At 49.7% G+C, this 13,110-nt stretch overlaps 1 protein-coding gene across 1 annotated transcript in view; it reads left to right on the top strand.

Moving 5' to 3' along the window:
- Positions 1-13,110, top strand: part of CFAP57 (cilia and flagella associated protein 57) — a 40,550-nt gene that overhangs the window by 11,680 nt on the left and 15,760 nt on the right. The window contains exons 7-8 of the mRNA XM_083157581.1: positions 439-578; positions 12,172-12,337. Coding sequence (XP_083013707.1) covers positions 439-578; positions 12,172-12,337 — 306 coding nt within the window. The remainder of the gene's footprint in view (positions 1-438; positions 579-12,171; positions 12,338-13,110) is intronic.

Below are 13,110 nucleotides of genomic sequence, written 5' to 3'. Positions count from 1 at the left end.
GTACATATTACTCCACCAATAAAACATGCTACTGTACTTCTATGCACCTTGAAGTACTGTCAGTCTTTCATCTGTCAACCTTTCCAATCTGTCTACTATTGACTGTCCAACAAGACCGTGTAGATGTAGCCTCCCGATCCCCTTTACTCTTCCCCATTAGCACTGACTTTTATATCCGCTATCATTACATCTTACAGCAGCTCATATGTTTATGTTGTCGCAGTTTAGTCCCAGTAACATACAGAGGTCTTCTGTTGGTACTCCCATGTCTGAGAGGTGCACCTTGACAATTATATAGTAGCTGAGAGTATATATGTATTTGTGGATGACGGGTCTAGCACTTTGCTGTGTGATCATATGTCATATATCACAGCCAGACAATGTCCTGTCTGCTGCGTCACTTCTCATCTGCGGATGCACTGTCCATTCCTCTTACAGGGTGATGATGCCCATTTTGAGTTCCTGACTGAGTCTTGGCATTCCTCTGCCATCACCGGCCTGAGCGTCTGTATCCGAAAACCCCTCATCGCTACCTGCTCATTGGACCATTCTGTTCGCATCTGGAACTTTGAGAACAAGTATGTGACTGGTCTCACCACGGTCCCCCCCTCCTCACCTACAGTTGCAAGAAAAAGTATGTGAACCCTTTGGAATTAAATGGTTTCTGCATAAATTGGTCATAAAATGTGTTCTAATCTACATCGAAGTCACAACAATAGACAAACACTGTCTGCGTAAACTAATACAACACAAACAATGATATGTTCTCATGTTTTTATTGAACACACCATGTAAACATTCACAGTGCAGGGTAGACAAAGTATGTGATCCCCTAGGGTAATAACTTCTCCAAGAGTTAAATGGAGTCAGGAGTCAGCCAACCTGGAGTCCAATCAATGAGACTGTTAGGGTTGCTGGGTGTCCTCGCCAACCCTGACTCCGTTGTCACCGAATGGAATTGGCGGACGCGTGCTTAGCTAGACTTTACCTCTAATAGCCGCGTTCGGCAGAGCCCGTTAGTCAGGCTCCGCCCCCGATGCCACCAGGTCTTACGGGAGACAACGCCGCCGCCAAGGCCAAGGATAACAAGGGGGAAACTAACTGCGTACCCAGAGGCGAGGACCCACTAGCCCCCGGAGGGGTGATGTGGAGATACCCCCACTAAGGAATAGTAATAACAAGATGCACGTACAGAGGTGTAACAATACACAGTGAAGCTGAAACAATAATAAAATGTATCGGGACCCGAAAGGGTAATACCGAAGTACACGGGTGTAACAATACACAATATAGCTGGCACAATAATGACAATAAATCTGAACCCAAATCGGGAACTGCAAAAGCACACAGGTGTAACAATACACAATATAGCTGACACAATAATGACAGTAACTTCCAAGGCAATGAGTAGAAACCCCCACTTATCTGAAAGATGGTATGCAGCAGACAAGAGGATAATCCACCAGGCTGGAAGAATGAAGGAATGCAGGAAACCAAGGCTGGACACCACTCCGACTGGAAAGGCAACCTGAGGCTGGACCAGGAACACTCTTGGGCAAGACAGAGCTATAACCGGCACCAGATAGCCCCAGCCATGGGTTTAAATGGAGTGCAGCTAATAGCTGCCGGGGGCTAATTGGCTACCCCAGCGGCCGTGCGTGACCCCTCCTCCTCTGTACGGCTGCCTGGCGTCCCCCGTCGCCTAGGCAACCACTGAGGCCGAGGAGGAGGTGCCTGGACTCCGGCACATGCAGGAGCGTCCGGCGGGCTTCGCGGCTTGGTGACGCGGCGGCGTCCCCTGGTGACGCCGCGGCGCACCGAGGTGACGCGGCCGCGTCTATGTTGCTTAGCAACATGCTCAGCATGCCGCACGGAGGTCGCCGGGCTAGCGCTAGAGCTACCCGGCCGGCCTCTGACAGTACCCCCCCATTGAGGAGGGGTCACCGAACCCTTAAAGCCTGGTTTAAAAGGAAATTTCTTAAAGAACTCCGCCTTTAATCTGGGAGCATGAAGCAATCTATCCGACACCCAGGATCTCTCTTCATCCCCGAAGCCTTGCCAATGAACCAGGAACTTCAATTGACCCCGGGTGATCTTGGAATCCAGGACCCGTTCGACCAGAAACTCTTTATGGCCCTGGACCATGACTGGTTTACAAGTCTGACTGAAGTGGGAAGATGACGAGACAGGTTTGAAAAGAGAACAATGAAAGACATTATTGATTCTCAATGATCTGGGTAACTGTAATCTAAAAGCTACTGGATTGATTTGCTTGGTAATAAGGAATGGACCAATGAACTTAGGTCCTAGTTTAGGACATTTCTGGCGAATCTTGATATGACGAGTCGACAACCAGACCCTTTGACCCACCTTAAAAAGACATGGTCTCCTGTGTCTATCAAAAAAGACCTTAGACCGTGCTGAAGATTGTCTAAGAGCCAGGTGGACTTTCTTCCAAGCCTTTTTGAGAGAAGACACCGCAGTGGAGGGAGAGCGAGGCTTTTCCATGGGAATGTCGAAAGAATTACATTTGGGATGAAAACCGAAATTGCATAAAAAGGGCGAGCTCTTAGATGCCACATGGTAGGCGTTATTATAGGAAAATTCAGCCAAAGGTACCAGATCTGCCCAATTGGTCTGACATTTAAATACAAAGCAACGTAAATATTGCTCCAATGCCTGGTTGACTCTTTCGGTTTGACCATTGGACTGTGGATGATACCCGGAAGAGAGGCTGACCCGTATCCCCAGACTAGAGCAGAAACACCTCCAAAACCGGGCCACGAACTGGGAACCTCTGTCCGAAACTATGTCCAAAGGAAGACCATGAAGCCTAAAGATGTGAGTAATGAATAATTGGGCTAGCTCCCTGGCAGTGGGGAGTTTGTGTAAGGGAATAAAGTGTGCCATTTTGCTAAACCTATCGACAGTGACCCAAATGGTGGTAAAATGGGCAGATGAAGGAAGGTCAACAATAAATCCATGGAAATATGGGACCATGGTCTTTCCGGAATAGACAAAGGAAGGAGTTGACCCACAGGAGATGATCGAGAAGACTTATGCTGAGCACAGCTGAGGCAAGAGGAAATGAAGTGGGATACGTCCTGCTTCATGGTGGGCCACCAGACTGCTCTGGACAAATGTTCAAGGGTCTTGGTCAATGTTCCCTCTAATTTTACGAAGGCTGTGTGCGGCTAAAGATTTTGGCTGTGCAACTTTGGAATGAAATTTACATTTTTGTGCGTCACTTATATATAACTGGAAAATGACGTTCAGCATTTGTGTTAACTTTACTTCAAAATGATATTAAACATTTAAACATTCAAAATACAGTACACAATGTAGTTAATGGGTGAAACACACATTAATTGAGTCCACAACTGCAAAAAGGGACCACTGCTGCTTTGTGCGCTCTGTTGTAATGTCTGTGCGCACGCTCGTCGAGTTGTGTGCGCGCGCACGTGCGCACAGCTTAGAGGGAACACTGGTCTTGGTGATTCCTGGATGTCCAGTGACTTTACTGGAATGAAAATCTCTGAGGACCAATTCTCGCAGATTCTTGGGCACAAAAAGACGATCTTGCGGAGTGTTCCGGGGAGCCCGGGACTGAGAAGCAAGAATGCGAGATGCCAAATCTTGGGTCAACCCCGCAAAGATGACAGAAGACGGGACTATGGGAGTTTCATCAAGTCGGGTACTTTGAGTGGTCTGAAAACTACGGGAAAGCGCATCTGCTTTCGTGTTCTTGGGACCAGGTCTGAAGGTGATGATAAAACGGAACCTGGTAAAAAACAAAGCCCACCGCACTTGTCGCGGATTCAATCGTTTGGCCGACTCGATGTAGGCCAAGTTCTTATGGTCCGTGATTACTGTTATGACATGTTCTGCTCCTTCCAGCCAATGTCGCCACTCCTCAAAAGCCCACTTTATGGCCAAAAGCTCCCGATTACCCACATCATAATTCCTCTCAGCTGCAGAAAATTTGCGAGAAAAGTAGGCACACGGGTGGACTTTTTGATCATGTTCACTTTTCTGAGAGAGGACAGCTCCGGCCCCAATATCCGAGGCGTCTACCTCAACAAGGAACGCATTTCTGGGATCTGGATGATGAAGAATGGGAGCCGAACAGAAAGCCTTCTTTAACCTCTCAAATGAAACCAAGGCCTGCGGAGACCAGTTCTGGGGGTCTGCCCCTTTACGGGTCAATTCGACAATAGGGGCAACAATATCAGAAAAAGATCGAATGAATTTACGATAATAATTGGCGAATCCTAGGAACCTCTGAACCGCTTTAAGGTTTGAGGGGCGCGCCCAAGACAGGATGGCCTGAACCTTACATGGATCCATCGAGAAACCCTTGGGGGAGATAACATAGCCAAGAAAAGAGATCTGAGGAACTTCAAAATCACATTTTTCCAGCTTGGCGTACAACTGGTTCTCCCGCAGTTTTTGGAGGACCATACGGACATGCTGCCGATGCTCAGAAAGGTTTTTTGAAAAAATTAAAATATCATCCAGGTATACAACAGCAAATAACCCCAGAAACGGACGGAGCACCTCGTTGATGAAATCCTGAAACACTGCGGGAGCATTGGCCAACCCAAAAGGCATTACCAGGTATTCATAGTGGCCAGAGTGGGTATTGAAGGCGGTCTTCCACTCGTCTCCCCGGCGAATTCTGATGAGGTTGTAGGCTCCCCTCAAATCAATCTTTGAAAAAATAACAGCCTCCCGAATTTGGTCAAATAGGACAGAAATGAGAGGCAACGGGTAAGAATTCTTTATGGTGATTTTGTTCAGGGCCCGGTAATCAATACAAGGGCGTAATGATCCGTCCTTCTTCTCCACAAAAAAGAACCCTGCGCCCACGGGAGACTTTGAAGGACGAATGAAGCCCTTTTCGAGACTCTCTTTGATATAAAGATCCATGGCCTGCGATTCTGGTCCCGAAAGAGCATACAGTCGCCCCTTGGGAAGTCTAGAGTTAGGGACGAGGTCGATAGCGCAGTCAAAAGACCGGTGAGGAGGCAATGTCTCGGCTTCCCTCTTAGAAAAGACATCAGAATAGTCTCTGTAGGGACGGGGTATGGAAGTAGAGACAAGGTGAGTGGCCCGGAGAGGTAGCGAAAGACAGTTATCGGTACAATAAGACCCCCACTGGGTTATCTCCCCTGAAGCCCAATCTATGCAGGGACTATGTTCCCGTAACCAAGGTAACCCTAAGACTAATGGAGCCCAAGGACATTGAAAGAGATAGAAAGAGATCTCCTCCGAGTGAAGAGCTCCTACCAAGAGTCGTAAAAGGGGAGTGCGTGAGGTTACACTGCCATTGGAGAGCGGGAGGCCGTCCAGACCACAAACAGACAGGGTGCCCTCTAGGGGAATGGGGTCGAACCCTAGTGAGTTGACCAGGTGGACATCCATGAAGTTGCCGGCCGCGCCGCAATCCAAAAAGGCAGGAACCTCTAACACTCGGGTACCACAGGAAACAGTAACTTGAATCATGATCGAATCTACGGGGTTAAAGCTGGATAGGCCTAAGTGAATCCCCCCGAAATCACCTAGGCCCTGTCTTTTCCCACCTTTAAAGGACAAACCACAGCACGGTGACCCTGACCACCACAATAGAGGCATAAGCCCTTGAGTCTCCTACGGTTCTTTTCAGAGGTGGAAAGACGGGTTGCTCCTATCTGCATGGGCTCTTCCCCTGTACTCTCCAGGGAATCCCCGGAGGGAGAAGAGGGGAGCACCCCCGACTCTCTCTCTCTTTGGCGTTCACGAAAGCGCCGGTCCACTCTGATTGACAACTGCATGATCTCATCAAGAGAAGCAGGAGTGGGGTAATGGACAAGGGCATCCTTAAGATATTCTGCCAAACCAATTCTAAACTGGCTACGCAATGCCGGGTCATTCCAGCCAGAGTCTATGGCCCACCTCCTAAAGTGAGTACAATACACCTCGGCCGTACCTTGGCCCTGCCGCAGTGCCCGGAGATTAGCTTCGGCAGATGCGGCCCTATCCGGGTCATCATACAACAAACCCATTGCCTTAAAAAAGGAGCTTACCGAAGAGAGAGCCTCATCTCCGGCTGGTAGGCCGAATGCCCACGTCTGAGGATCCCCCTGGAGGAGAGAGATAATAATACCCACACGTTGGGTCTCAGAGCCAGAGGACGCCGGTCTGAGTTTAAAGTATAATTTACAGGCCTCCCTGAAATTATAAAAATGCAAACGATCCCCAGAGAAGCGATCAGGGAGACTAATCTTAGGCTAAGGGTTTCTTGCAGGGGATATGGCCCCACGTACCTGTTCCTCCTGTGTGTTAACCCTGAGAGTGAGCTCCTGAAGTCTTTGAGTTAGGGTGTGCATCTGCCCTGCCAAGGCATGGCTAGCGGCCTGTTGAGCAGGGTCCATGACTGACAACTGGAACCCCCAGAGTAATGTGTCTTTTGGCCGGTTATAATGTTAGGGTTGCTGGGTGTCCTCGCCAACCCTGACTCCGTTGTCACCGAATGGAATTGGCGGACGCGTGCTTAGCTAGACTTCACCTCTAATAGCCGCGTTCGGCAGAGCCCGTTAGTCAGGCTCCGCCCCCGATGCCACCAGGTCTTACGGGAGACAACGCCGCCGCCAAGGCCAAGGATAACAAGGGGGAAACTAACTGCGTACCCAGAGGCGAGGACCCACTAGCCCCCGGAGGGGTGATGTGGAGATACCCCCACTAAGGAATAGTAATAACAAGATGCACGTACAGAGGTTTAACAATACACAGTGAAGCTGAAACAATAATAAAATGTATCGGGACCCGAAAGGGTAATACCGAAGTACACGGGTGTAACAATACACAATATAGCTGGCACAATAATGACAATAAATCTGAACCCAAATCGGGAACTGCAAAAGCACACAGGTGTAACAATACACAATATAGCTGACACAATAATGACAGTAACCTCCAAGGCAATGAGTAGAAACCCCCACTTATCTGAAAGATGGTATGCAGCAGACAAGAGGATAATCCACCAGGCTGGAAGAATGAAGGAATGCAGGAAACCAAGGCTGGACACCACTCCGACTGGAAAGGCAACCTGAGGCTGGACCAGGAACACTCTTGGGCAAGACAGAGCTATAACCGGCACCAGATAGCCCCAGCCATGGGTTTAAATGGAGTGCAGCTAATAGCTGCCGGGGGCTAATTGGCTACCCCAGCGGCCGTGCGTGACCCCTCCTCCTCCGTACGGCTGCCTGGCGTCCCCCGTCGCCTAGGCAACCGCTGAGGCCGAGGAGGAGGAGGAGGTGCCTGGACTCCGGCACATGCAGGAGCGTCCGGCGGGCTTCACGGCTTGGTGACGCGGCGGCGTCCCCTGGTGACGCCGCGGCGCACCGAGGTGACGCGGCCGCGTCTATGTTGCTTAGCAACATGCTCAGCATGCCGCACGGAGGCCGCCGGGCTAGCGCTAGAGCTACCCGGCCGGCCTCTGACAGAGACGAGATTGGGGTTGTTGGGTAAACCTGCCCTGCCCTATAAAAAAAACACACCAGTTTTGAGTTTACTATTCTCAAGAAGCATTGCCTGATGTGAACCATGCCTCGCACAAAAGAGCTCTCAGAAAACCTACCATTAAGAATTGTTGACTAGCATAAAGTTGGAAATGGTTACAAAAGTATTTCTAAAAGCCTTGATGGTCATCAGTCCACGGTAAGACAATTTTTTTTATAAATGGTGACAGTTCAACACTGTTGCTACTCTCCCTAGGAGTGGCCTTCCAGTAAAAAGTGTCAGCTAAAAACCTACAGAAATCTCTGGCACATGCTAACATCACTGTTGATGAATCTACGATGTGTAAAACACTAAACATGAATGGAGTTCATGGGAGGACACCATGGAGGAAGCCAGTGCACATTGCAAAAGAGCACCTGGTAAAATATTCTGTGGACAGATGAAACCAAAGTTGAGTTGTTTGGAAGAAACACAGAACAAACACTATGGGCCTTATTTTGGTTCATTCTTTCTGACAAAATCCTTCTTAGATGGACAAAACCATGTGCACTGCAGGGGGGGCAGATGTAACATGTGCAGAGAGAATTAGATTTGGATGAGTAATTTTGTTTCTGTGCAGGGAAAATACTGACTGCTTTATTTTTACACTGCAATATAGATCTCACTTTGAAGTAAAACCCCACCCAAATCTAATTCTCTCTGCACAAGTTGCATCTGCCCCACCTGCAGTGCACATGGGCCCTTATTCTGATCGGTGCGGATATATCCGCGTGCGTTCGGCCCGCCGATGTTTTGTGTCTGCGCATGTGCAGAGCGGGGCGTACGGCCAAATCCCGCATGATATGTGAACACTCCGAACAGGGGGTGGAGAGGGGCGTGAAGGGCTATTTGGGCTCATTACTATATGCATACGCCCCGCGTTTCATGGGCGTTCCCATGAAAACGCTGGGCGTACGTATGGTAATGCGGCGGTGACGCACGTGTAGGGGGCGGATATATGACATCGCCGGATGTCAGCTGCCCGCCCAGATCCCTGCTTTTGCACGGAAAAATGTCCGTGTGGTCTGAGGTTGCGCGAGCTGGTGGAGCACTCGGTCCTGCATTCGATGGTCTGCGATGGGGGAGGTTCCCTTAGATGGAGGAGGCGTATTCCGTGAAAAATACACGTGCGGTCCGTTCGGACAGCTTCTTACCGCATACGGACGGAGTTGGCGATCCGTATGGAAGGCGGGGTTTCGCACGCACGGTCCTGGCCGCATAATCGGCTCCGGCCGCACCAATCAGAATAAGGGCAATGGTTTTGCCCATCTAAGAAGGATTTTGTCAGAAAGAATGAACCAAAATAAGGCCCTATGTGTGGAATACCAACATCAAAACCTCATCCCAACTGTGAATTATGGTGGAGAGAGCATCATGGTTTGGGGCTACTTTGCTGCGTAAGGACCTGGACAGATTGCTATTATCGACGGAAAAATAAAATCCCAAGTTTATCAAGACATTTTGCAGGTGAACTTAAAGCCATCTGTCCACCAATTGAAGCTGAACAGAAGATGGGTGATGCAACAGGACAACGACCCAAGCACAGAAGTAGATCAACAACAGAATGGCTTCAAGAGAAGAAAATACACCTTCTGGAGTGGCCCAGTCAGAGTCCTGACCTCAACCCGATTGAGATGCTGTGGCATGACCTCAAGAGAACAATTCACACCAGACATCCAAGTTGCGAAGGTCCGATATGCAACTATAGGAAACGTTAGTTAGAGGTTATTGTGGCCAAAGGAGGGGCAACCAGTTATTAAATCCAAGGATTCGCATACTTTGTCCACCCTGCATTGTGAATGTTTACATGGTGTGTTCAATGAAAACATATAATTGTTTGTGTGGTATTAGCTTAAGCAGACTGTGTTTGTCTATTGTTGTGAACACATTTTATAACCAATTTATGCAGAAATTCAGGCAATTCCAAAGGGTTCACATACTTTTTCTTGCAACTGTATGTATCATTAACCCCTTCCTGGTGAGGGACTACCGGTAACTGCATGAATGTAAATCTGCAGAGCTGGTTCTGTAGTAGGACCAGGGCTATTTTTCAGCCGGAACGGTCCGGAACGCCGTTCCTGAAGCTCACATAAAAAATGACGTCATCAGGAACGGCGTTCCGGAACCTGCTCCAGGCCGCCCGGCATCGCCTGCCCGCTTCCCACTCCTCCCTGTTCCCCGTCCCCAGTCCCCGCTCCCCTGCCCGCTGATTATTTACAGAGAGAGACGTGCTGCTACTGTAATGTAACATTCACCTCTCACGCTGGACCGCTAGCCAATGGGTGCTTGCGGTCCAGCAGCCAATCAACTGGTGGCTGCTGGACCGCGAGCGCCTATTGGCTAGCGGTCCAGCGGGTGATATGAATATTACATAGCAACACGTCTCTCTTCTGGACTGCTGGGAGACGGGAGGAGCAGGGCTGACAAAGCAGGGAGCAAGACTTCATGAACACAGCGCCACCGCCCCACCTGACCCACTGGAGGTTACAGCTCTGCCCCGGTTGCAGAGCCTCATATTCCTGCTGTGGACCGAGTGTCGCTCGGTGGCTGCCGCTGACTTAAAGCCCCAAGATTCCCGAGAGCGCACAAGAGAAAATGCGCTCTGGTTCCCTATACAACAAGCATCACGACTACCATGGACAGAGAGGCAGCGCCGGGGTCAGCATCAGCAGGAGATCACTTCTCTGCAACAGTTCAGGTCACTGGGTGGGGGAGGTCACTGTCCCTCTGTCACCCCCTGTGTTCTGTCACCCTCTCTGTGTTCTATCGTTCTGTTTTCTGTCGCTCTCAAGCCCTGCCACTCCGTGTTCAGTCACTCTTATGTGTTCTGTCAGTCTCACCCTGTGTTCTGTCACTCTCAACCCCTGCCACTTTGTGTTCAGTCACTCTGTCACCCTCCCTCTGTGTTCTGTCACCCCCCATCCCCCATGTTCTGTCACTCTATTACACCCTCCCTCTGCGTTCTGTCACCCACCATCCCCCCCCCCCCCAAGTTCTGTCACTACCCCCCTCTGTGTTCTGGCACTATGTTATGTCACTGTGTGACACCCCCCTTTGTTTTCTGTTGCCACACCTTCTGTGTTCTGTCAGACACCCCCCAATCTGTGTTCTGTCACTCTGTCCCACCACTGCCGTGCTACGGTGAGTGGCATATGTATAATGGAGCATTATGGTGAGTGGCATATGTATAATGGGCATCACGGTGTGGCATATGTATAATGGAGCATCACGATGTGTGGCATATGTATAATGGAGCATCACGGTGTGTGGCATATGTATAATGGAGCATCACGGTGTGGCATATGTATAATGGAGCATCACGGTGTGTGGCATATGTATAATGGAGCATCACGGTGTGTGGCATATGTATAATGGAGCCTCACGGTGTGTGGCATATGTATAAGGGGCATCACGGTGTGTGGCATATGTATAATGGGCATCACGGTGTGTGGTATATGTATAATGGAGCATCACGGTGTGTGACATATGTATAATGGGCATCATGGTGTGTGGCATATGTATAATGGGCATCACGGTGTGTGGCATATGTATAATGGGCATCACGGTGTGTGGCATATGTATAATGGGCATTACGGTGAGTGGCATATGTATAATGGAGCATTATGGTGTGTGGCATATGTATAATGGGCATCACGGTGCGTGGCATATGTATAATGGGCATTACGGTGAGTGGCATGTGCATAATGGAGCATTATGGTGTGTGGCATATGTATAATGGGAATCTCTTTGTGTGGCATATGTATAATAAGCGTTACGGTGTGTGGCATATGTATAATGGGCCAATTCTCGGCGTGCAGGTTGCAAAACCGCTGTATAAAGTAGTCTGTTCCTGCAATGATGTGCCCCTTGCAGTGAGGCTACACCCCTGTTTTTTGGGGTTATTAGCCACTTTGCTGCTGGGGATTGTTAGGTTAATGCCACTGTTGGGAGAAATTATATATATATATATTTTTTTTTTACTGTAATGCCCCGCCCCTTGTGTAGCTCCTCCCACATCACCGCCCACTTTCTGCCCCCGCCCACAGTTCCTGAACCTATTTTTCTACAAAAATAGCACTGAGTAGGACACATATAGAATGGGATGTAGCAGAGAGAACATCCACTGATCCCAGGTTCTCCGAATACACACATCACACATGCTGGAGGTAGACATTTTGTGGGCTAAATGCATGTAAATAATGATGGATCATTGAGGAACCAGTGCTTCAAAAACATACTGGCTTAGTTATTTTATAGCCTGCTTTCGAATATAATTTTTCTACATCGGGAACCTCACAAAGAGGCTAGGAGGAAATGCTACTGGTCCTTAGTCAACCAATAGGCTACATGTGAATACTGGTTCAGTATATCCCAGCATGCCTCAGTGATGCTACTTGTTTCTAGTAAGTTAGTGGCAACATGTCACAGATATTGGTTCTCCAAGAAAATGGCCACCTTCATTGCATGAAGGGTTGCGGGGAACCGACTCCCGCTGCACATAGCACGACAGACTGTCCGCGATTATATCGATAGATTGTAGCGTTGCCAAAAGCTTCAGCGTAAGGCTTTACTGGCTGCAATACTAATTCATCTGTGAATGGACTGAAACCATTGTGTCTTATTGTCTGACAGCACTCTGGAGCTGTATAAGGAGTACCAGGAGGAAGCATACAGCGTCTCTCTGCACCCCTCCGGCTTGTATGTTCTGGTGGGATTCTCCGACAAGCTGCGTCTGATGAACCTGCTGATCGATGACATCCGTCCAGTCAAAGAATTCACAGTCCGCGGTTGTCGAGAGGTGATCTATAAGGGCCTGTGTTCTGTTGGAGAAAGAGTGCTATAGAAATCTATATTCATACAATTGGTCTGTACTCTGGTACCTCAGCTCTAGTGATTGAGATTTCCTGTTTAAGGAACCGCATTAGCGGCACACCTGCGACACTCCCATATCACAGGCATAACACGGACCATCTCTGTGCGTCTGAATACTTCCCAGTCACCGTCCAGCACTATTCCAAGACGTGTATTCACAAGGAATAGTCAGGCGCTTCTAGACAGTAGCTGTGTTTCTGGTATAGCAGCCGCTCATGGGGTGGGGGTAGTCAATCCCCACTAAAGAAAAATACAACAGGATTCACGCACAAGGCATGCAGGGCCGGCGCCACCACTAGGCAGCCTTAGGCATTTGCCTAGGGCGCCGGCCACTGGGGGGCGGCACTTGGGAGCCCCCCTCATGGAGCAAGTTGAGAAGTAGTGCCGCAGCGGCGCCCACACCATCCCCCCCCCCCCCCCCCCCCCCCCGTGGAGCCGGGTGAGCACAGCGGCGCCCGCACCGTCCTCTAACCCCTATGGAGCCTGGTGAGTTAGCAACGCCTGCACCATCCCCACACCCCGCCCCTCGTGGAGGGACTCGGTAGCAGCGGCCGCATTCCCTCCCCTTTCTCGGCTGTAAACTCTCCCCCTCGTGGAGCGTGTGTGTTGGGGAGAGGTGGAGCAACCCGCCGCAACTCTCCCCCACCCCTGTTGTGGAGCGACTCAGCGGCCGCATCAGCCCCCTCAGGTGAGCGGCGG

Source organism: Crinia signifera, chromosome 8 (genome assembly GCF_055691185.1).
Source record: "Crinia signifera chromosome 8, ASM5569118v1, whole genome shotgun sequence".
NCBI classification, from domain to species: Eukaryota; Metazoa; Chordata; class Amphibia; order Anura; family Myobatrachidae; genus Crinia; species Crinia signifera.
The sequence above is the reverse complement of the archived record's forward strand: the minus strand, read 5'-3'. Positions and strand labels throughout refer to the sequence as shown.